This window comes from Gymnoscopelus microlampas (assembly GCF_963454915.1).
Source record: "Gymnoscopelus microlampas genome assembly, chromosome: 8".
NCBI classification, from domain to species: domain Eukaryota; kingdom Metazoa; phylum Chordata; class Actinopteri; order Myctophiformes; family Myctophidae; genus Gymnoscopelus; species Gymnoscopelus microlampas.
Window position 1 is genome coordinate 52,029,637 of NC_139945.1, and position 25,683 is coordinate 52,055,319.

At 41.6% G+C, this 25,683-nt stretch overlaps 1 protein-coding gene across 1 annotated transcript in view; it reads right to left on the minus strand.

Moving 5' to 3' along the window:
• LOC311050636 (alpha-2-macroglobulin-like) overlaps window positions 1–25,422 on the minus strand; it is a gene marked incomplete at both ends in the record, with an annotated part of 29,655 nt that extends 4,233 nt beyond the window's left edge. Inside the window, 18 exons of the mRNA XM_084064722.1 lie at window positions 171–246; window positions 386–562; window positions 1,346–1,429; window positions 5,545–5,596; window positions 6,018–6,139; window positions 6,406–6,532; window positions 6,606–6,831; window positions 7,160–7,289; window positions 8,220–8,316; window positions 8,529–8,588; window positions 9,631–9,780; window positions 11,149–11,294; window positions 13,631–13,871; window positions 18,440–18,460; window positions 18,867–18,919; window positions 19,207–19,258; window positions 19,576–19,762; window positions 25,277–25,422. Coding sequence (XP_083920848.1) covers window positions 171–246; window positions 386–562; window positions 1,346–1,429; window positions 5,545–5,596; window positions 6,018–6,139; window positions 6,406–6,532; window positions 6,606–6,831; window positions 7,160–7,289; window positions 8,220–8,316; window positions 8,529–8,588; window positions 9,631–9,780; window positions 11,149–11,294; window positions 13,631–13,871; window positions 18,440–18,460; window positions 18,867–18,919; window positions 19,207–19,258; window positions 19,576–19,762; window positions 25,277–25,422 — 2,147 coding nt within the window. The remainder of the gene's footprint in view (window positions 1–170; window positions 247–385; window positions 563–1,345; window positions 1,430–5,544; window positions 5,597–6,017; window positions 6,140–6,405; window positions 6,533–6,605; window positions 6,832–7,159; window positions 7,290–8,219; window positions 8,317–8,528; window positions 8,589–9,630; window positions 9,781–11,148; window positions 11,295–13,630; window positions 13,872–18,439; window positions 18,461–18,866; window positions 18,920–19,206; window positions 19,259–19,575; window positions 19,763–25,276) is intronic.
• Between the last annotated feature and the right edge of the window lie 261 nt (window positions 25,423–25,683).

Consider the following 25,683-nt stretch of genomic DNA (forward strand, 5'->3'; position numbering starts at 1 on the left):
ACAACAATATTTACAGAGTCCCATTTGCCATCAAGCCATTAGTTGAGGGTTGCATGGATATCCCATACCTCAAACTAAACTATACTGTAGGTCTCACATTTATATAACAAAAATACTATATATTTAGCATGTTTACTGAATCAATCTTAATCATTTAGTGATATTCTCACCAAGTGTTCTCTTGTCCAGTTCCAAACGTGCTGTAGGCACCATTCCTGTGCTTGAAGTTTAGTTGCCTCTGGTAGCCTGCATTTAATTTATTCATTATTATAAAGTCATGAAAAACAGAGGAACACAGCATTGTGGGTGAGGTACAGGTGTGTTGGAGGGTGATGCACTCGATTGCTGGCACTTGAATTAAGACAATCCAGACACTTGGACTCACCGCTGCTCAGGAAGGCAATGGCCTTCTCCTTGATGGCCGGTGTCAGCTGGTTTGTGTTCTTCAGGTATTCCAGGATGTAGATGTTGGGAGCTAAGAGCGCCATATTCTGTTCCCCACATCCATACGGCATCCTAAGCAGTCCATCCAGGTTCTTCATGGCACGGCCCAGGATGTCTCCTGTCAAAGAGACATGATATTAGACTGAAACTGTTAGCAGAGGGGCTCCAAGGATGGCGACGTTGGCCTATCAATCTGTCCCAAAATCTCAAACTACTGGCTGTATTGCCACAAAATCTCTCATAAACTACTGGCTGTATTGCCAGATATTCTGTGCAGCTTCATGCTTTCCGGAGGATAAACCCTGCCAACCAAACACAAAATTTACATTCCCATTTTTTATTTTTTTTTAAATAGTAGATCTACAAGCTCAACAGGTTGCATGACGATGTGTTGTGAAACATTTTCTTAAAGTACATATAGTATTAGTTGTTATTAAAAAATGTTTACCTATAATTACACGCCTATGTTTACCTATAATTACACGCCTAAAGTAGGGACTGCAGGTTGATGTACAGTATGTGACTGTACTACCTGTACTGTTAATAATCTTGTTTAAGTATTCCATCAAAACATACACCCGTGTAAATACATGCACCCGTGTAAATGGTGAACAAAAAAAACAAAAAACGATTCCATTATAACCACCGTTCAGGGGCGGCTCTAGCTGGTTCTAATGGAAACAAGATAACAGAATTTCATACGTTCCGGAAAATAAGGTAATGAAGGGAATGTCAGGTTATGAAGGGAAGGGTCTGGTTTACACTTTGCAGTTGCAAAGAGCCATAAATGGGCTTGTTTAAGAATCAATGGTCGATGAGTAATACAAATGTTTAGATGATTACTATGTTGGTATTAAACAAAAAACCTTGAAATAAAAGAGCAAACTACAGGTATCTTTACCCAGGACAGATACAGAAGAACGGGCAGATCCATTAATCACATTATCAGGGAGTTGTAACTGGATGTCCTCTGTCAAAGTCTCTCCTAGACAGAGAAAAACAATCACCTCAGTCACAAACTCTGGGAACATGGTTAGGTTAGGAGACGGGAATAACAATATTAGGTCCTTGTGTCAACCACTGAACCACACACAAAAGAACCAAACAGCTCACAGCACAACGTGTTGCGAGATGCAACTGCAAGAATTTAATTTGGCCTCTAATGACATGCCCAAAAATGGAATTCTGGGATACCAGGGTTTAAGTGGTTAACTGAAGATCCAATTACAATTAGTGGAGTCACAAATGGAGGTTCCGTGACCATCCTTTGGCAAGGATGGTTTGACGATTGATTTGACCTCTATGGACCCTTTAAAAAAGATTTAGCCCCCAGGTCCCTCCCAAAAATCCCGGCATTTTTTGCTAGACAGCCAAATTCAAAATGGCGCCCGGCGCCATCTCTAAAAATTAACTTTTGATCTGGATGACCTAGAATCATGTATGAAGGCACTTTTCCATACAAGTCAACCATGAGGATTCCAAATCTGACACAATTTTAATTGTAAGACCTCGTTTTGACTCCGAAATTCAAGATGGCCGACATCCAGTAGAGTAAAAACTTATACCCAGGGGGCAAAGGGGGGTATGCTGCATTTGCCCTGCCATAAAAGGTTGGCCACCAGAAATAATATCTATGACCCAGTAGGACCACAACCTATATGGACAACAAGGTCACCTTGCTGCTGGAAATCCAATATGGCCGCCTCAATATTATCAGAAAATAGCTTTGGCAATAACTTTTGAACCAGATGGGCTAGAAATAAAAACGTGGTGTCTATTTCATGGTTTCAGAGCATGAGAAACTCAATGGAATACTTATCTTTATGATTGGGTGTGTCTGGACCTTTCATTTGCATATTTCCAAGATGGACGCCACGCGAAAATGAGTTTTACTATGACTTTTACAGTGACAGCTGGCTGTTATGGCAAAAAGTCTGCTTTTTAAGCAATATGAACAGATTTGGTCAGTTTGAGCTTTAATTTATATGTTGTCAATATGGCTGCAGTCATAAATAATGTATGGTATTACATTTTCCCTCAGATTTATTGATTTATAGATCTATAGTTGTGGGGATGATTGCAGAGAAAAATCGGAGAAAAAGCCCACAATGCATCTTATGTATCATTTTAATAAACTAAATACAATATAAACAGACACAAACACTCCAAGACTTGCCAAAAACTTCAACTTTAGGGCTATACAAATTAACATAGTGGTATGCATTCAAGTAACATAACAAAAGATAGAGTACTTAGTGACAAATAGAGTAAAGGCGGAGTTGAGGTTGCCTACAAAAGTTTCATTTTGACCTCTATGGTGCTGTCTTGCCTGCTTCTAAAGCCAATGATACTATGGTACAATGCTATTCACTGTCACTGTTGTCATGTGTTGCACTGATCTTGCTGCATCATGTCTCTAGTCCCTGGCAACGGCATCCTAAGTAGCATGGAATTGCCTTCTTTGCACGGGAACAGTTTTTCTGGCAGCCTTTGATACAGCTGCATGATATTGCCTTGTTCATTGACACAGGTCAGGCTGGCTCGGTAGTTGCAAGGGGGACTGCATTGCTAGCACTGAGAGACCATCCATACTCTGTGAAAGAAGGAATATCCGGCTTGGCGATATGTGCACATTTATCTATTATGGTTGCTAGAACAGCTCTTCTCAGGTGCAGGTCAAAGGCATTCTCTGTCGGGGGCAGCAGCTTTAAGAGGGTTGATCTATTATTGAGGAACTTGTACACTCTAAGCTTACTCAGGTCAAAATCCTCCTGGTGGTCCGCTTTGGATGTATATACATCAATTGTGAGGTCTCGTGCCTTATTGATGGACGTCATCTGAGAGGGAATCATAAGAGTTTTCACCAAACTCCTCAAGTGCAGAGATCCAGACGCATGATGGCCTTGAACCATGCCTTCTTCCCAGTGAAGAAGGGATAGCTGGTGGTACAGTATCTCTGCCACTTAAACTATGGATAAAGGGCAGGGCACGACACTGTGCGAGCCCCAGTGCTGATACCATTTGATGGATAGGAAGGTATGAATTTTGCTCTGTTCTCACCCACAGCTCTGGAAGGCATCTGAGATGGGTTGCTGCATAGTAAAGGCACATGATGATGATGTCTGTGTCATTGGCATGGATGACAACTCTGTCAACTTTGTCATTCTGGACACTGTACAGGGTGTGGAGTATTATTCTTGTATCAGCCTCCTGTTGTGTGGATTCTAGTGCAGGGACATCTTCAATAGACCCCTCCTTGATCACCACACTCCTTGTCTCTTCTTTAAACCCCCCACCCAGGTAAAGATGTGTTGGACCAAGGGCTGACTTAAGTTTCTCATTTTCACACCATTCGTCACAGAGGAAACTCAATAGGTTTGCCTTGTTAGCTGACACAGCAAAAAACTCCTGAGGATCTGGAGCTGTGTAATGCATACTAACTTCATATTCTTTGGTAGGTTTTGGTCAAGCATATCTGTGTTCTTGCTCAGCTGTCTTAAGACTAGGTCCACTGTACCGGTCAAAACAGAAGTGAATGATCTCTGTGCCAGCAGGCACATCATTCAACAGCAGACGTTGGTATCGTTCAGCGATTGTTCCAAATGCTTCACCTTTCAGGAACGACCAATGGCGCATGGCATACATGGCATCAATAACTACTGCTGTTTTTATGTCTTCTGTAGGCAGGTCAGGGATGCATGCAACTTTGGTCTCCTCTTTCAGGACCTTAACAAGGCTTGCCTTGGTACCTGTTCTCATCCTGCCATCTTCCTGGAAGAGGGAAAGTCACTGCACTCGTGGTTGCCTATAAAGTCAACAAGGTTGAGTTCTCCACCACTGGCTATGATTTGGGTCATGCGCAGGAGGGCAGTGATTTCATTGCTCTTGCCAGGTGCTGAGGTTTTCCCCTTAGATTTTTTAGATTTTGTGTTTTGAGTGTAGAAAGTGTTAAGCTTCATTATGCTTGTCTTCTTCTGTTCACTGGACAGTAGACTGAGAGAACGAGAGCAATCCATGGTCTCGAAGGGCGGATCCAAACCCAGGCGCCCGGAGCAGGCGCGTCCTCCGATTGCTTCACCAATCTATGTCCCCACTGCTGCCTTGACTACCATCTCTGCATCCCGGATTACATGACTCTGACCAGACTCATGGTGTGGGTCTGCCATATTGACAACATATAAATTAAAGCTCAAACTTACCAAATGTGTTCATATTACTTAAAAAGCAGACTTTTTGCCATAACAGTCAGCTGTCACTGTAAAAGTCATAGTAAAACTCATTTTCGCGTGGCGTCCATCTTGGAAATATGCAAATGAAAGGTCCAGACACACCCAATCATAATGATAAGTATTCCATTGAGTTTCTCATGCTCTGAAACCATGAAATAGACACCAAGTTTTTATTTCTAGCCCATCTGGTTCAAAAGTTATTGCCAAAGCTATTTTCTGATAATATTGAGGCGGCCATATTGGATTTCCAGCAGCAAGGTGACCTTGTTGTCCATATAGGTTGTGATCCTACTGGGTCATAGATATTATTTCTGGTGGCCAACCTTTTATGGCAGGGCAAATGCAGCATACCCCCCTTTGCCCCCTGGGTATAAGTTTTTACTCTACTGGATGTCGGCCATCTTGAATTTCGGAGTCAAAACGAGGTCTTATAATTAAAATTGTGTCAGATTTGGAATCCTCATGGTTGACTTGTATGGAAAAGTGCCTTCATACATGATTCTAGGTCATCCAGATCAAAAGTTAATTTTTAGAGATGGCGCCGGTCTAGCAAAAAATGCCGGGATTTTTGGGAGGGACCTGGGGGCTAAATCTTTTTTAAAGGGTCCATAGAGGTCAAATCAATCGTCAAACCATCCTTGCCAAAGGATGGTCACGGAACCTCCATTTGTGACTCCACTAAATAGCATATATATGTTATGTCAACTAGGCCTATAAAAACTCCATGGTGTCACTATATTCAAGAGGAACAAAGTACATTAGAAAAACAAACTAAAGACCAACATCAAGAGTGATTTTACTTTTTTTTTAATTCTTTGCCTGAAACCATCCACCCCTGTGTTATTTCTGCCAGGCCTCCAGGTACACTTACCTTCAGGACACAGCAACCAGTTGTAGGTCTTACTCACTTCTGTTCCTTCTGGCTGAAAAGGGAGAAAGGCAGACAATTAATTCAATCCATGAATTGGCCAAATATTATGCTTAACATACATTGAATTGTTTGAGAATAATAATTGTTCTCAATTGTTTGAGTAAAATGTAAATCCAACATGGAAATACAGTATGCTTTTAGTGGCAGCTGTCCAAACAGGCAGAAACAAGTGAACCTGGACAGAATATAAGCATACTGTACCTGCACTGAAAATCACATGACATGACCTTTTACTTCATTACCAAATACATACACCCTAACCCAGATGACACTAGATTCACACCATCTGTATTACTCTTGTAATAGAAATAGTTGTATGGATTGCGGGTTTAAAATCATATAACTATTACAACTTCTCTCCGTTAGAGGGAGACAGACAAAACTCATCGTAGGTTTAAAATCTCATATCCTACCTTGATTATCAGAGAGCGTGTGACGACATCAATACGACCCCTCTCTGGTACACTGACTGTCTCATTGTCACACAATGCATAGGACGCCACTGCCTCAGCACTCAGTGTCACATTAACAACACCTGGAAACATAAATGAGTAAAGCCATTTCAACCATCTCTGATGACATGCAGATTAGAAAATGTACTTGAAAATAGACTGGAAGCTGCCATTCGTGTCTCATGTGGGGTTTGATTATGTGTTAAAGCTTGTCCCATATGGAAGCCAAAGGCATTTCCATGAGTCTAGGTACGATTTTATTGCATGGTTTGAAATGAGTCTAGGTATGATTTTATTGCATGGTTTGATATTCTAAACTGTGGTACTCAAGGTAGAGTTCAGGTCTCACCGAAGACAGAGGCATCCATAATCCAGTGGGAGGTCTTGCGTCCGTTGGCACAGACACAGGAGGAGTACTCTTCATCAGGGATGGGTATGAGAGTGTAATCTGAAGAAGAGCTGGGAGTCACATACACCTGATGGAAAAAGTTTCTATTGTAAAAACATCTGTGGCCACGCTTTGTATTCTCAAAAGTGTGTATACAGTACCATGATGCAGCTGGACTGGTAGTTGAAGACCGTAGCCTTCAGTACAAATCTCTCTCCCCTGACGATGGAGTAAGGCAGGCTGAGCTCCAGGAAGAAGGGCTGGAAGACTTTGAGCCTCTTGGGAGGAGCAAGACCGAAGCCGCTTGAGGACAAGCAGAAAGCCTCCGTCTCCCATGTGGTGATGGTGTCTGGGACAGTGAGGGACACGTCCTTTATTCCTGAATCCCTGAAAGGAAGGATGGACAGACAGGCAAATATTAAACTACTGAACATCATGTACATGCTGGCTAATGAGAATAAGTTCTGATTACATGATTACACAAGTAACCTTCAGTTTTGTGTGGCTTATGAGATGCCTTCAACCGAAAACATACCACAGCAGACACTATCATCCACCGTCTGCTGTGGTAATTCATACATACCAACCTGATAAATACAGCTTCGAAGTGTCTTGAACCACTCAAATTCAACAAATTGATGTACAGTAGATTGACCTTCTTTTAACTTAGAATAATGGGATGTGTAATGTTCATGTTGTAGCTCTGTGCACTCACCCAACCTCCACCAGGTCCCATATCCATGTCTCTGGGAAGAAGGAGCGGATCGTCTGTATGGGAGGTGGAATTGGACCAGCTAGCCCAGAAAACCTCGGCATTGGACCAGCCGACATAGCCGCGTGATACACTGGAACAAACAACACTATATTCATGAATTCAGACAACTAGAGGTTCGTAAAAGTGTGTTAGCGTTAGCCGCATGCTAACGGCTCATGTTAAGCACCCCTGGGCACTAATCATAGAAAATTAGAAATACAACGAACGCTATCACAGTAGTGGACATAAACATTCATTACATTAGTATGCTGCAGTGACCTATAAGTCTTGACAATATGAATGACAGGGCGATTTATCAGAGAAATGACGGTGATTGTGCTGTCCAGCTCAGCTCGCCCAACTATCACGGAGCCCTGACATTACTGCGTCTGACTGTTATGTCGGCAGCGAGCTGTGTGTCTGAGCAAGTATTGGATGCTGCTGTCTGGAAACTGCCCTCAGCATGACACGACCAATGAGAGTTAGCGATTTCGTTGTTGCTAAGATACGTATGTGTGTGGCAAATAGCGTCTCTGCCCCATACTGTAGCTTGTAGATCTCTCGAACATGATTGGCGCTGCCTGCGTTGCCAGGTCTGCCTTTTGTATAAGCGATTTTGGGCTTATTTGGGCACGCTTTTGGGGCTCGTTTGCATAGACCATGGCAGCGCTTGTTTCTTGCCCGTTTCAAGGATGTGGCAACGAAGGTGCTCAGTTTTTGTCGCAGAGGATGATGATGATGATTGGCTGTTAAAAGAACCATCCGGAAGTAAATTGCGAGCTGCCGAAGTGATTTGCATAAGTATTGGGGCATAATGCCTTTGATATTAATTGTACATCCTGCAAGTACAGTAACGGTATGGGAAGCAGGTATGGTCACAGGCAGAATATTGAGAAATATTTGTGGAAAGTTTGGAGTTAGTTGGGCCATGTGTCTGCTTGGAGACCCTCCACATGCAATCATGTAGACTCCATGAGTGGTGCTCCATGAAATCAGCTGAATTCATGCTTGTTACATTTACGTGGTTGGAATCTTTGGTTGTAGTACTCTCTTCCCCTGTACAGGACGCAGGAAGGTGCTTTGATAGCCAAATTTGTTGCCATCTTCAGTCCCAGGTCCTAGATAAAACATAATAAATACCTGAGTAAATTGGAATACATTCCATATTTGCAATTGAAAAAGATCTATCCTTGGCGTATGTCATATTTTGAAAACTTTACATGAAGTTATTGCATAGAGATACCTTAAACACTGTGTAAGCATCCTTTCTTTCATCACGTCCAAAGTAGGTCCGTCTTTTTTGTCTCACAGGCAAACATTGTACATGTACAGCATCTTCAAGTTCATAAGGACTACAGTGTGCCTTCTTGAGTGGCAACCGGTCAAATATCTGTTCAAAGAAAAGGAGGTTGTGTCAAACTCAAAATTATTACCTGCTGGTCAGCCAGATTTTGGTTGTTTATCAGAATATAGAGAAGCCTTTGTTATAATTGAGTATTATTTTACAAAAAAGGACTTGTTTTCTGCAATTGTTGATGTTGGCAAATATAACCTTCCAGTTGATAGTGACACATCTCTTCCATTTGTTTGTATTATCAATAAAAGAAAATGGAAGTAAATTAAGCGCAATGCATCGCAAAATAATCGCATCGTAGCGCTGAATTGTAGCCCTTTGAAGCTAGCGATTTCTGCCCCTACTGTAAACTACAGGGTAGCACGGGTGAACAAAAGAAAATCGTACCCGGTCCGAAAACGGACCCGTGGATAATGTGGTTCAGACCAAAAAAGCAGGACAGAGGAAAACTGGACCCTGACGGGTCTCTAGACTAGACCCGTACTGAAACCGATGCTCATTTACGGTATGCTCATTTCACTGTGGCATTGAGACTCAATGCCACAGGTGAAGGTGAGGTACCGTAAATTTGAGACTATAGACGTGAGTGCCCCAGCAGAGGCTCCAGAGTGGAGGTCTCAGTCACAGACAGCTAAGATGAGACAGGAGTGCAGCTCTGTGGATTTGAGTGCAACGCATATGTCTCATCTTAAAATGACGAAGGTTAAAGAGTTTAATATAATTAAATGCATTTAAAAAATTATAAAAGCTGGTCGTCAGGTCTATCATTTCAGACGGACTGACTGACACCCGTGGCAATTGAAACTGATCTGACCCGTGCCCAATGGACAAGTCAAGATTTGGACCCGACCCGGTTCCGGGCAGACCTGTGCTACCCTCTACTGTAAACACAGACAGTCTATGCACTGACTGATGGCTAAACTTGTAATTGGATGTGGATGTTTCTGGAAAGTATAAATGAAGAAGATCATACTAGATACAACCGCCATGGAAGTTTCAGTATATAAAATGAGGTACTGTATCATAAACAAATAAAAGCCATAAGTGATGAGGATGCCAGGCAAGAGGAAAGTCTTACCTTGTCTGCATCCAGCTGCTTTCCTGGCTCCTTGATGCGAACACTCTGGTCGATGGCACTGACACCACACAGCGAGCCTGGCATGGCTGACACATGCAGTATATTCTTCTCTCCGGGGATCGCCGTGTATGGACAGAACTCCAGAGACACCTGACATGTAAACAAAACATCACCTTGGCTTCCGGGCTATGACCATGATACCTGTAAAGACTTACTATAGCCTCACTCACATCTTACCCTTCTTCTGACCCCTCATCCTCCACAGTGACTAGACCATGTCAGACCATGTTCCTGTGATCCCTTGAGATCACATGAACATTGGCACTAAAGAGAACAAATATACTGGGATGGGATGTGTAATGCACATATACACACACACACCTATACAAAATACATCCATCTATATACTGTATATGTAAAAATACCTATATACGATATACATATATCTATATACAGCAGTACAAGCAGACAGCTTGCCAAAGTTATTGTGCAGACACATAATTCAGTGTGTTCAGGCTTTATTACCCAGGGCCAGCATTGGCCTCTTGAAGTCACATGCAACAGAAACCGTTGCCCAACATTGACGTTGCGTGAGGCCTAAAACATTTTTTTGTGTCTTTTGTTTTTAATAAAGGACAACTTCCCATTGTGTTGTACCTCAATTCCAGCCTGGTAAACCCTCCCTCCGGAAATCTCATTTCGATTTGATTTCAGGAGTGATTCTGGCCTGATCGCCCATGCTGCAATATTGGCTGGAGTTGGGCGGGAGTAATACCGTTGACTGACAACCCCTTCAGCCAATGATCGTTTTTCCCCTTCAGCCAATCAGCAGTTCATTTTTACCACCTCCAGACTATGTGACGCAACGGGACTTTTGAGACGGCCATGCCCAAAATAGGTTGCCTTATTCGGATATATGTGTGTCACTGCCCGCCCCGGCCGGTTCTCTGAATTTGTATTTTTAAATAGATTCTGTCATGATTAATTGACCACATATATGAAGTTTAACAACTAAATTCTATCCAAACGATATCTTATATGCCTCAAAATAGAAGTTTGAGAGCTTTTTGAAGTTAAAAAAACAGCAGAGAAAATAGGACATAAAAGATGGCTGCCGTTCGTGTTTTGTCGGCTGTATTCAGGCTGCACTCGGCGCCATTCGGGCTCACTCGAACTCGCCACCTGATTGGCCAACTGTTGTGTCAATCACAGAACGATGTGCGACGACGCTGACAGGCTCGTCCGTTTGGCGTACACAGCCAATATTGCAGAATGGGCGTTCATGCCAGACTCACTCCTGAAATCAAATGGAAATGAGATTTCCGGAGGGAGGGTTTACCAGGCTACCTCAATTCTGCCCTTTTGCAGTTTTTCTCAATTTGTGTTCTGAAATTGCTGCACTTTTCTGAACGTAATGCATTTGTTGCAATTTGCTGCGTTCGTTTCCAGAAATTGATTGCGTTTGTCAATTTGCTGCACATTTCTAAAATGGCTTGTATGTGTCAGACTTTAACTGACCTTATTACGGAAGCATTTCTCTGTGGTGAAGTCTGCGCTGTGAGCAATGACCGTCTCACTGGGGAGGATGGTGTACACAAGCACCTGAAGCAATGGCGCCATCTCTGGGGTGACCTCCAACTTGAAGGAGATCTCACCCTCTGTAACTGGAAACACACAGCAGGTAAGTAAATTGGTGGTAAACTGTAGCTACAATATAGACACTTAATCGATTAATGTAGATTACTGCAGCTTATGCATTTATGCTTATTTTGGGGATTTTAATAACCAGAATTCTTTTTTGAAGGTGTGCTTTGCGAAAATGTCAACAGCAATAAAAAGCATGTTAAACTTCAGGTTGTTTATAAAAACACCTACATTTTCTTATGTATTGTTTAATTTTAAATGAAACACAGGAAGCTTTACACTGGACATAATTGCCGTTGTCTTTCGATACCTTTCGTAGAATTCAGCACTTCAACCTTTACTAGTCCTTGGTCGCAAATAGCTGCTCTGGATAAAATCTAGAGACAAAATGGAGAAAATGATATATTGGTACTATGCTGATGTCATGAATGCGTCCAGTCTATTCCATATAACATTTTAAAGATGGACACATTTCATAGATAAAGAAAATATATAACATAACAAGTAAGACACGCGAACGAACGCAAAAAAAAAAAAAGTAACCAATACATTTTTTTTTAAATACAAAGAAATGCTGCTTTAAAAGGAGCATCTTAGAAAAATACAAATTCACAAAAGAAAATGTGAATGTTTTTGAACAATTCAACAAAGTGTTTGAAGTGCCTGTTTCACCCACTTCCGGGGGCGGAGCCAAAATCCGAGCCCGAAGTATTTGTTCGTAGACCCCCACTTAGGGGGGTAGAAAAAGTTTCGGAGCGATTCGGGCACTTTTCATTTATGGCGTTTCAAAGGGGAGTTTTTAGGAGCCTTCTCCGGGGCGTGGCTTCCGGGGGAAAGGGCGGGCTTAAACGCAACCTTGACAGGTGTGTGCAGTTTTCAAAGACCTTTCATTTAATGTATGGTACGTCTATATTGGACATTTACTTGGCTGCACACAAGCAGTGCACACAGTGCACACACACAGACGCACACACACAACCCGAGCACGATTTCATAGTAAGCTCCACTTGTGGAGGCGCGCCTCCTTCCGCTGCATTCGCAATTATCACAAATTAAAAACAGCTCCCAGTTAAACGAGTTAACTGAACATCATTTAGTAAGTTAATGGAAAAGTACTGAATTGGAATATCTCTACTATTGCGAGGGTGTGGCCAACCACTGATACACATGACCACCGTTTTACACCCAACCGTGAGGAGTTTCATTGAGGACGTTAACGCATGCAGAGGAACATGCTCCCTCTTAATTTCACTCTGCTGAACAGGCACCCTGACCAACCTGTATGTGGTGCAGCATTCTTTTTGGAGAACAACATGATATAAGAACTTCAGTAGTGCCTTGCCAAAGTTCTGTTCGCAGTTCTTGCACCTCGAAGATTTTCTACACTACCCGAACATCAAGTATGATTGGTCAGAATTTTAAGGGTCGCATGATTTGTTTTCGCATTCTGCCCAAAGCTTAATTATGCAAGAAGAGAACAATCTCTTGGACCATAAACACAACCTGTCGCAAGAAATGGCAAAACCTGAGAAATTTGCCAAAGCACATTGGAGGGTGATTAAGCAAACATATGGAGATCTAGTTGGTAAAACCACCATTCCAGCACTGTACACAATCCTTCCTGCTTGAGCGACCCACGGTGTTCCTAGCCAGACTACTGATTGGGAGGGGTCTACCCTTCAGAATTTAGAGCTGAGCCGTAATGGGTAGAACCGTTTTGTCCTTCAAGGACTTGGTTCGGCAAGCCTTGCCAAAGTCGAAAAAGGTCCGGCTTCATTTGGAGTATGCTGCAGACTTTATAGGCGTTAGTGCACCAGAGAATGCACCAGAGAATGCCCTCTGTTGCTGGTTTCTCACCCACAGACAACAGAGAATGCCCTCTGTTGCTGGTTTCTCACCCGCAGACAACAGAGAATGCCCTCTGTTGCTAGTTTCTCACCCGCAGACAACAGAGAATGCCCTCTGTTGCTAGTTTCTCACCCACAGACAACAGAGAATGCCCTCTGTTGCTGGTTTTCTCACCCGCAGACAACAGAGAATGCCCTCTGTTGCCGTTTTCTCACCCGCAGACAACAGAGAATGCCCTCTGCTGCTGTTTTCTCACCCGCAGACAACAGAGAATGCCCCCTGCTGCTGTTTTCTCACCCGCAGACAACAGAGAATGGCCTCTGCTGCTGGTTTCTCACCCGCAGACACTGTAGTCCCAGGTTTGCCTAAAGGTGGCATACCCTTTTCCGAGTCAGTTAACTGACTGATTGAAACCGTGCAGGTGCAAACACATGCAGGTGTCAAGTGTTTCCATTAAACTTCCTATTGAGTTCATTGGAGTGCCCATGAGCCAAGCAATGTGTGGTACCGTGTATACTACTCACCAGGTACATCAGGTCCACGGGGCCTGGAGTCTCTCCAACTACAGTGTAGTGGACGGTGATGTTTTCTCCATGGCAGTGCAATGGGTTCTCAGTCTTCTTCACCTCCAGTGAGCTCACTGTCTTGGTGTCAACTGTGGCTTCTTGAACCAGGGACAGTTGATGTTCCCCTTCCTCATAGTGTGGCGTTCTGTATATATGGTACTCCAACACTGGTGTAGCACTAGCCTTGATCAGAGGAAAAAAAGGGGGGGGGGGTTAAACTAAAAGCTTGGTTATTTTAGTTGGGGGTATTTAATATACTGCCTGGCCCTCACATCTAGTAGACTACAATATAGGCTATATACTATTATTACAATTACTGTGGTCATGCACATGGCTACATATTTAATGACGATGCAACAACAGAGGACACACTGTCAGACTGGCCGTGCATGTGAATATTTTATGCGCGATCACAAACACGCGCAATGAAGTAACCCACACACGAAAAGTAATTCGCCGAAAATACCACACGTGTGTTCCTGTGACTCGAAGCGAGACACAGTCGCTGAATCGCCGAAAATAACACCCGTGTCTCGAAGCAAGACACATACAGTCGCTGTATCGTGATCTGTACGATCTCTCTGAAAAGGCAGATGATGTCCATTTCCGATGGAGTGGTGCACTACTGAGCAAAATGTATTTACACGAGAAGATAATACAAACTGCGTTATACTCCCGACCTGTGGGAGGCAGCAAAGTGCCGTAATCCAGTGTGGTGGAAAGTAGATGAAGAATAGAGTAGTGAGAAATTGAGCCAAAATATGGGCCAAAGGGGGAATACAAGTATACTGAACGATTAAAAGTACACAATCCAAAGGCTACAGGCATGATTGATTTTTAGACTAATGTGTATGAAATTGGACACGTGGTCTGCTAGAACATAAATACAACGTAGCAGAAACAGAATCACACAAAGAATAAGACGGAAACGATAACACCCAAACTCCGCCCCTTTGAGATAACCCCGAAGTCCAACCACTAGGTGAATTTAATATAGGATAAAAAAACAAAAGCTTCAGTGTTTTAGTTGGTTATTCATTTGTGAATTGTCGGTTCATTGTCTATGTCAAATGAAATGTGAAAGTGTCCTGTAAGTCCATATGGGACTTATAAATCTATCAATCATGCTTGAGCCATTTTTAGCCACATGAACCCTCGTTCCCTATATTCTGGAGTTACCCATGTCTGACTTACTGTGAGTAAGATGTCCTTTCCAGAGTTTGCCGTGTTGAATGAGAAACGGGCCTCACCGTCGCTGTCAGTTGTGAGGTTCAATATGTTACGCGCTTCTGACCGTATTTTACCCTCAAACAAGTACACCAACATGTCAGGAATGGGTGTGTTATTCAAGTAAAGTGCTTTGACCTGTTGGAAATACAAAATAACATTATACAGACGGAGTGCATATGGCCAGTGTTAAATGTGTAGAACTGTACTGAAGCAATAGGTGTAAAACCATATATTTGGACTTACTTCTCCTTCAATCACTGATTGGTCCTCATACACCTTGGGCGTTTCAATAAAGGAAAGTGTTCCAATAACGTAAGAGAGAGAGATCACTTTCCTTTGTGGCTGTGTAATACCTGTGGAGAAAACCCCTCTGTGTCATTTCAGTGTTATAAACATTTCATGACATTGATGAGCTACTGAGCTCATTGCTTCATTTTTGCTTTAAACTGTTCCAACAGTGTGAAGACTTGCCTGTTCCATCTTCCTGTACTTTAGCATTGAGGTGCAATTCATCATCGAGAAACTTTTGGGCAGGTGTGATGAAAGTTGACATTTTGAAAGTGAAAGTGGCACAGCCTCTCTCGTTAGTCTGTACAACAAAGAAAAAATACAGAACATTAGTTTTCTGTGCACAGAGAATTTTATAAATTTGTGTGTGCGGAGATTCTTCCCTTCCTCTTGCACACCAGATACCTCAGAAGCTAATGGGAAGATTGCCATGAAACTTTATGAGGGTATTTAGGCATACTTGATGTGCATCTCAATATACCCTCATGGATTAAAGAAACATAAAATCAAACTGAAACTTTTTGTTGGCCATGACCTAATCTGCGATTTGTGAAACAGTGTTCATAGACAATTAGCACAATATGTAAAATGATGATGTTGTGGTAGCCATACAGCCAAACGGTTGAATTGCAGATAGTTTAACCGTTGCTTTTATGAAATATCCAAGATCATTATTGATTTTACTTTACACTATTCGTACAAAAAAGATGGGAAAATTACATTTACCTCCCCTTAGTCTCCTGATAAATGTTTTTTTCAGGCCAATTTAGAAAGAAACCAGTGTTACACATACTTTAATGGATGGTGTCAGGGCATTCCACATTTTGGTGGCAGAGTAGTAGAATGATAATTTTCCCATGTATACATTTGGGTGGTACCAGATCATGGTTACTCACTCTAGTGTTGTGGCTTTCAATAACTTTGGAGAAGTAGTTAGACAGGTATGGGTATTGAGGGCACTGTCTCTTTGGCCATATTAAATACCAATCTCATTGATATTTGCTTAGCCCCGTCTTCTACCCTGAGCCATCCCCAACCAGCAAAGTGTGTTGGAATTATGTGGGTCTTGGGCTTAAGGCCGAGAAGTAGTCGTGTCAGTTTGTTTTGGGAGGTCTGAAGCTTAGTTTTTAGTGACATTGAGGAGAATCAAGAGGTACAAGCATTGAATGAGGGCTCCAGATAGAGTTGTGAGAGCACACATGAGGAAATACAGCAAAAAAAAAACTCTTGTTCTTTGATTGACTTTCTTGATCACTTTTGATGCCATTTTTCCACCAGTCAGGGTTTACTATTGCTAGTTTGACTACTTGAAATACTAATAAGTGAAAATATGCCATCTACACAATTAAAATCTTTGGGGCGTAACATGCTTCCATAGAAGACATGCCGACTTCCATGTAATCCAAATGACTTAAATTAGTCGTGGCAACTGAGAACTTGAAACAATGTGACCCCATGGCCTTTACTCTAGTACTTCCGTTGCAAAACGTTCCACTTATTTTCACTGCACTAAAGGAGATGGAATAGTTGATCATGTCACCTGTTTACTCTCTTTATGACAGGGTGTGATGTCAGGGACACCCTCTGGAGATCCAGGCCTAATTGGGTACATATATCGTCTAAGTGGTCGGCAGAGCTCCACTTCTACCTTACCAGGCACAGGCTGTCCATAGGTGTACCTGATGAAGCGAGAGTAAAAACGTACGTTATCTCTTAAGGTAGTAGTCACCCATACCAGTCTAGCAGACAAGAATATATAACCTGACTCCACCAGATGGGGGCGGTATTTACTTCACAGGTTCACAAGCTTCTTCCATCTGGTGGAGTCAGGTTAAAGAATATATGCATTTCAACTGCAAAATATATGTTCCCCCAAATATTCTTATTTCTTTTTTGTCCATTTTGTATATTTCAAAGCATATGAGGTGTTTTTTCCATGCGGGAAAGTATAATGTTTGATGTAAATTATAATGTTTAAAGCATAAGACATGTTTCTTTTCTGTGGGAAAGCACAATGTTTAAATGTCTCGACAAATAGTCCACAGGAACATAAGCCAAGAGAAGTTGATGCATCAAACTTACGTTGCACAAACTTCAGCAGTAAATTCTTCTTGTTCAATGCACATCTTGTCATGTGCTTCTAGTTTGACATCAAATCTTGGCAAAACTGGGGACAAATTACAATTGTTGTTAATCGTCATGACCCACAAGACAAAATAAAGAAATGTTCACATAAACTGCTCAAAAGAAGTTCAGAAACTTAACTTCAGTCAACTATGTCTCCCCTTTAATAATAGGTATCATTTTCATCGTTGATTAACGTGGCATCTTTCCATGGGGGCAGTGTTGCTGCTTGGAGCATACACAAACTCAACAAAGTTGCAGAACCCATGTTCAGGTGCCAGTCACTCACCTGTGAGGCAGTCACACACCTGGGACTACTGGCACACACACACACACACACACACACACACACACACACACACACACACCTCTCAGCAGGTGTGTGCTGGCAGGTTGCTCAAAACAAGAGCGATTACCAACAGAAGCATATTGGGTGATTTTGGCTTTTTTTGGTGCTACCCACACGTTAAGCTGTGTTGCTCATTCCACGAATGCCCGATCCTTACAAGCTGTACCTCGTTGTAAAGGCGACCAATCAACGATAAAAATTATATAAAACACAACACCAATTGGTATTATTAAAGGGGAGATATAATTGACCGAAGTTTAGTTTCCGAACTTCTTTTGAGCAGTTTATATGCTTAAGAATGTTTAGATGTTGGGTGAGATGTCTTTCATCATATAGAAAAGTGGATTCTTGAAATACATAGTCTTCCTGCGCATTGTTCAAAACATAATAATCGTAGGCTTACATTTTGCTCAACATTATGGAAAAATACTTCTTCCAAATGAGCATGCAACCTCCCTTACCGTATTTCTCCACCTTGAAATGATGAGGATCTATTTCCCTGTCATCAACATGAACAATAACTTTGTAGGTTCCTTCGTGGGCCTCATGGTTCAATATGTAAGAAAGCTCCAGTATTGTCCCATTAAATGTATGGTTCACATACTGTCCAATTCGGTTACCATAAGCATCCTGATCAAACATGAATTGTGGAGAGAAGAGGCAATGGACAACCAAATCACCTCACAACATACAACTACAGATAAGCTTTACCAGTACACAACACATTTTTATGAAAAAAATGAAATACAGTGAGTCTTACCTCAATCTCCACAATGTTGTACTGCAAGATAGAAAAAAAGAAAATGACCCGTTAAACAGGAAACTATCATCTGTATCAGCCTCATTATCAAACAAAGCACTCTGAACATAATATGAATATATAAATGTAGATGTGTGGCGACTACAGTATATTCATATTAGCTATTAATAGCAGACTGACTATTCGAGGTCGATTATATTTTTTCCCCTGTAAGTCAGTCCATCTATCATCCTATCTGCCGTCTGTGAGCAGCCATCTCACTGATCGGACAGAATACCTGTGCTCTGAGGAGCACCCTTTCCTAGTTTTCCTATACATTTTCTTTCGAATATATTTGTCTACTTAAAAAATGTATACATAGCCTATAATAGCCTACATCTTCTGTGACGCTCATACTGTGGATGTGATTTAAATAGCTACCACTCACCAACTCAATGATAGGTGTGAACTTGGTGTCCATGGTAAAGATTCTGTATTTCACTGCAATAAATGACATTAGATAAATCATCTAAGACAAAGGAATCGATAGGAATGAATAACATGGATAAATGCTAAATGGAATTGACTGCTGTCATTCCTTTCCAATTTACAAGTTGTTTATGAAACACTTCTTTAACAAAATGTTTTAATTGTGCCAAATTTCAGATTATTGAGAGTGTTACCCGTTTGTCCAGGGAGGTAGATTGGTTTATCAGTTTGGATGAATGTCATGGGTTTGTAGGATTTGAACATGATTTTCCTGACTTCTCTAGATAGGAATGTTTGACCTTGCACCACCACCTCAAGACTTAGCACCAGTTGATTCTCCACTGCTGGAGCCTGTATGGGATATAGGAAGTTACCATTAAAGATAAGATTGACACCGCAAATGTCTTTTAGAAGCCATCAGAGCTTTATGGTGCAAAATCCAATATTGAACCACACCAATTACCCAATCAAACTAGCCTTGGATCAAGACTACCATAAATGTATTTGATCGATTTTTACATTTAAAGTCAGAATCGATAAAATACAGTACATCTATGATAGTCATGATCCAAGGCTACAATCAAACTTAACCAATAAGCAGTACCAGTTTGAAGATTTGTGCTGTTTAAATGGGAATTTAACAAAATTAAGTGATATCAACTTTTGACCTTGAATAGTCCACATTGGTGGAATGGTTCGTCTGAAGTCTTCTGGAGGATAGTTCTGTTCATGTAAGGGGAAACTAGATCGATGGTCATGGTCAGATTTTCATTGGGCTCAGGCTGCCGCAAATCCACGCAGAACTTAGTCTCAGAGCCCGCCTCGATTACTGCAGGAATGGCCACCATGTATTGCCTATAAAATCATGAAAATGTTTATACATATACACACAGAGTATAGTGCTTTAACATTAACAAAAAACTTTTTTTTAAACCAAAACATATCACTTACCCTACCTTTTACCCTACCAGTTACAAGTACTGTACTTAAAAAGGGGAAGACCACTCATTTTCAACATTGAACTGTCTTTAATACATGTTGAAAATGAGTGGTCCTCCCCTTCAAGTACAATTTTAAGGTATTTTTTACTTTACTGAAGTATTTCCAATTTTCAGTACTTTTACTTCTACTCCACTACATCTCAGATGCAAATATTATACTTTTACTCCACTACAATTAGACAGCTTTAGTTACTTTGCGGAGTTAGATTACTACTACAAAACAGGCCTACATTAACCTCTTCAGCCCTATATTTCGGCCGATCTAAGCTCACAATGCCTTGCATCGCTACATTGTGAGCTTGTAGATCTGCCATTTTCAAAAGACTTTAAAACATTTCATGCATTTGAAAACTGCATACATTTCGATACAAATACATTTTTACTTTTACTCATAATGTTGAATTCCGGACTTTGTAACTTAATTAATTGTACTTAATTAAGAAATGTGAGTGCTTTTTCCACCACTGGCTAAAAGCCTAAAATATAAAAATATACTGTTCCATGAACAAAATAGCCAACATAGCAGGCCAGCAGGCATCAAATCCAGTTATTGTTTTAAATCTGTGAGCTTCTATGGAGCTAGACTTACGGTCTTGCTACTGCTGCTTCACTGATACAAATCCAGGTTAAACAGGCAGACAGAATCCATGTCCATGTCTGAACCCTACAGAGAGACATGACTGAAGGGGACAGACAGACTGAGATACTGCTAGACCCACACACAGTGTAGCAACAAGATGTATGTGGTGGAGGTGATGGCTGATATAAACTGTCACACCTGACCTGAGTCAATCAATTAGACTCAGCTGGGTGTGACCACTGAGTGATTGGAGACTACTGATTTGTGTGCACAGGATAAATCTATGGAGTCAGATCAGTCTAAAAATGAATGAATTCTTGCACACAGAAGTATTCGCAAATATTTGTATGGTATTTATACAGTATATAGGTCTAAATGACTCTCCACCAACAAATAAGAAGTAAAGTAAAACTAGAGAAAGTGCTCCTCGGAGCACAGGTCTCCGCCAGGTCAGGTACGTTATTGTGGCCTCCTGGTGGAGCTATAATAGGCCAATGTGAAAAGGGTGCCATTTATTCTTAGGTCGTTCACGGCAATCGGACACTGCAGTCATGATTTGAGGCATTTTGTTCCAAAAATGTGTTTTGCTAAATTAGACCTGCTGGTGGCGCTATAACAGGGCAATGTGAAAAAGGGGGGCATTTCTTCCTCGGCCTAGTGGGAATGTGTTTGTGAAATTTCACGGAAATCTCAAGCTGCGTTCATGATTTGAGGCATTTTGTTCAAAACGGACCAATCCTGCAAATTTTGGAATCGAACCTTAGCCAATGAGGATGGAATATGGGAAATCGGACAGATCCGTGTTGATCACATGACTATAGAGATACTGTGTACCGATTTGCGTGACGTTTGGATAAAATCTGTAGGAGTAATGTAAAACTAGAAAAAGTGCTCCTCGGAGCACAAGTCTCCGCCAGGTCAGGTAGGTTATTATGGCCTCCTGGTGGCGCTATAATAGGCCAATGTGAAAAGGATGCCATTTATTCCTAGGCCGTGCACGGCAATCGGACACTGCATGCATGATTTGAGGCATTTTGTTCTAAAAATGTGTTTTGCTAAATTTGACCTGCTGGTGGCGCTATAACAAGCCAATGTTAAAAGGGTGGCATTTGTTCCTCAACATAGTGTGAATGTGCGTTCAAAGTTTCACCGTAATCGGACGCTGCATTCATGACTTGCGGCATTTTGTTCAAAGCGGGCCACTCCTGCAAACATTACATGTCAATGTTAGCCAATCAGGATGGCATATGAAAAATCAAACAGATCCGTCTTGATCATATGACTATAGAGATCATGTGTACCGATTTGCGTGAAATTTGGATCAAATATGAAGGCTTAATATCAAAAAATGTCTTTTACATAAGTCTGCCTCCTGGTGGCGCTATAAAAGGCAAATGTGAAAAATGCAGGGCAAAGGTTTGTCCTTGGCCTCTAGAGAGTGTGCATACAAAGTTTTACACTGATCGGCGCAGTTATAGGTAAAAACACGAATCGGCCTGTTACAGCGCCACCATGAGGCTGATTTGAACATTTTCAAATGGCATTTCTTCCTCGGCCTAATGGGAATGTGTGTGCAAAATTTCACGGAAATTGCATGCTGTGTTCATGATTTGAGGCATTTTGTTTGAAACAGAGTTCTCCTGCAAACTTTGAAAGACAATTTTTGCCAATCAGGATGGAATATGAAAAATCTGAAATGAGCCGTTTCTTTTAATGACTATAGAGATACTGTGTACCGATTTGGGGGATTTTTGGCCAAAATTTGTAGGAGTACTGTTCAAAAATGTGTTTTGCACAAATCGGCCTCCTGGTGGCGCTATAAAAGGCCCATGTGAAAAATTTGGAGCAGAGGTTTGGCTTTGGCATCCAGGGACTGTGTGTGCACAGTTTCGTTGCGATCAAGCCAACGGTGCCAGAGATTAGCTGTACACAGACAAGACAGAATGACACACACACACACACACACACGGACGGACGGACGGACGGACAGGGGGTAAAACATACTCTCTCGCCATGCCTTTCGGCCTGGCGGAGACAAAAATGGGTTTTGCACAAATCGGCCTCCAGGTGGCGCTATAACAGGCCCATGTGAAAAATTTGAGGCAGAGGTTCTGAATTGGCATCCAGGGAGTGTGTGTGCACAGTTTCGCAGCGACCGGGCCAACGGTGCCAGAGATTAGCTGCTAACACACAGACAGGACACACACACGGACACACACACACACACACGGACACACGGACGGACGGAGGGTAAAACATACTCTCTCGCCATGCCTTCGGCCTGGCGGAGACAATAAACAAATACATTTTTATATATTTATCATTGGGTACTATAATGTAAAGAAAATCTACATAATAAAGAAACAAACACAAAAGTATTCCTATTATTGTCTCCACTTATCATACTGTCTCTCGCCGGTTCATCCTTAAATGGCTTCCAAAGTTAGCGGGAGGGGCCCGTTTTACAAACAAGGCCAAAAATCACAAACGAAACCTCCAGTCAATCCCAAATTTGAATCACATGTCAAGGGTGGTTTACTCAACGGATCCCCAAAAGCATTTCCACTTTGATCCATAGGGGGCGCCACACATGCGCAAAATGTAACCGTTTGATGCAAAAACATTATTTCGGGGTGGATCGATCCTCTCAAAATGAAACGCAAGTGATCTCATGAGAGACGTGACAATGTAATTGGCGCAGCCTCCGACAGTATTCCTCCCAGCGTATTCCTCAAGTCCCGGCGGCCGCAGCCCGCGACCGGCATCGGCGCAACCACACTTTGCAATTGCCCTGAATTGCGACGCGTCTAGTTAGCATTGTATTTGTATTTAACTGTACTTTCTGTGCTTTTTTTGCAAACTGCTAAACAAAGTATTCAATAAATCAATCAAACCAAGGCATCCGCCCAAAGATCTTTTAGGAGCATGCGCACGGCCATGCATCGATTAAGAACAACCCTTAAAGGGCAAGACCACTGTGGTAGAGGTTTGGGTTGTGTAGTTGTTACCTTGCCATGATGGAACTCCAAAGGTGGACAAGAAATGTAAAATAATTGTTCCAGTGATTAGAAATTGATAATTGAAAATATGCTCCCCATTGACTTACATAGTACTGTAAACAGCTCTCAAAGTCACTCTTTTAGCACGTAAACAAGCACAGCTTAGCACATAAGCGGATCCAGATCTTCAAATAGTACCCCCCACTTTATTTTTCTTCTCTTGTACATATTTTTCACTCGTCATACCAGTAACCTGTAAGCTGATTGTATGACATTCTGTATAGTAGTGTGTATATCTGTCTGTCTCTTATATGTCATCATGATTTATGTGCATGGGGATCTCATCTTAAACAAGCTCAGAGCTTAATGAGTCTTCCAGTTTAGTAGACCTTGTATTGTGAATTTGTACTTCCATGTACTGTTGTTCTCATGTCCTACTACATGAAGTACATCAATCAATCAATCAATCAAAATCAGCAGGAAGTTGACTTTACATTTTTTTTTAACAGTACTGGGTTTTGTGATGTTTATATTAGTATATATTTATTTTTAAAGCCATCTCAGGAATGCTCCCCCCTTTTTGTTCTATGTTGGATCAGAACCCTACTATACCAGACCTGCTCGAGTGATCTAGTGACACTCAAGGTTCCTTTTGCGCAGAGTTAGGCAAGACAGCATTTTCTGTCAGTGCTCCATCTGCCTGGAATGAGCTCCAGAGGTCCTTGAAAATCAAATCACTTCAATCCTTATAGGTTATTTCAGGGAAATGGTTTCCAATATTTTTGTTCAGAATTGTAACTGCTTTATTTCATTATTTAATTTTGGTATATCTGTTCTAGTTCTCTCTTTTAGTTTTTTGAGTGCTTCTGTATTCTGATTCATTATTCATATTTTTTATGTTGCGATGTGAAATGAATGTCCATTCCTGTTGATTACTGTGTTCTGTATCTCGGCTACATTGAAAATGATGGCCTGCCCCTCAACTGTACTCCAAGCTGAAATAAAGGCTATGATGATGATGATATAGGTGTCTATATTGTAAAAGAAATTCCAACGATATAAAATGCAATTCCAATTGGTATTAATGAAGGGGGGAAATCATTGACCTAAATAACGTTTAAGTTTTACTATCCAAGTTTCCTAGGGCGTTGTGGGCATCACTTCCTGTCGATTTGATCCAATCAAATCCATGAGAAGGATTTGTGTTTAAAACTTTAAAATAATGATCTGTTATCTATGGAGTTTGAACACAGGACCTTTGGACATGTAGAGACTAGAGAGCATCTAAACACAGTGAGCTATTATTGTGCTTGCTGTGTGTCTAAAGTCAAATAGATTAATCACACACACAAAAAAGCCTATAGGCTAGAAGCTTGTTTCCATAGTGCTGTCTCCATATTCAAGCATCTAAACAAGGAACAAAAACAAAAATAAAAAAATTAACTGCATATCTTGATATATTTAGTTTGTTGTTAGTTAAGCCATTAAGACCGGGAATGCATGTGTGTGTCATTTTTAGATGTCTTTGGCTATTCAAAAATAGAAGATCTACAAGCTCATAGCATGGCTATGAGCTTGTAGATCTGCTATTTTGAAAAATCATGACCATCTTTGAATATACATTTTTTAAAGCAAACATTTGTAAAATATGTTGTTCCAGGGGCCAAATAAATCTAAAAATGACACAGATGTGTTCCCGGTCTTGATGGGTCAGGGTGGCTCACGGTGATAGGACACTGTCTACATAATCCAAAGCTTGTGGGTTCAAATCCTCCTCCTGCATCTTTACTCTGAAGCATGTGTTGAACACTGACATCCAGGAACCACACTTAAATGTGTCGAGGTGCCGTAAGGCAGTGGATAGTTGGTGGACACCTCTGTGGGCTTTGGCACAGATAGCCACACGGCGACCAGGGCCACAGGTTCAATTCCCATCTCTGCAAGCAAGGCCACAAGTTCAAGTCCAGCCTAGCACCGGCACCGAAGCCAATACTCATGGATGTACTCAGTACAGTGGGGGTGTTGTTTCCACACAGTAAAAGTGGGTGTTATGGCAAAATAAATAACACCCGCTTGAACTTTTATAAACAAGAAAGAATGACATAGATGTCATGATGGACAGCGCAGGACCCCCCCCCCCCCCAAAAAAAAAGAAAATAGTTTTGGGGGTACAAAAGCATGGGATGAAAAAAAAAA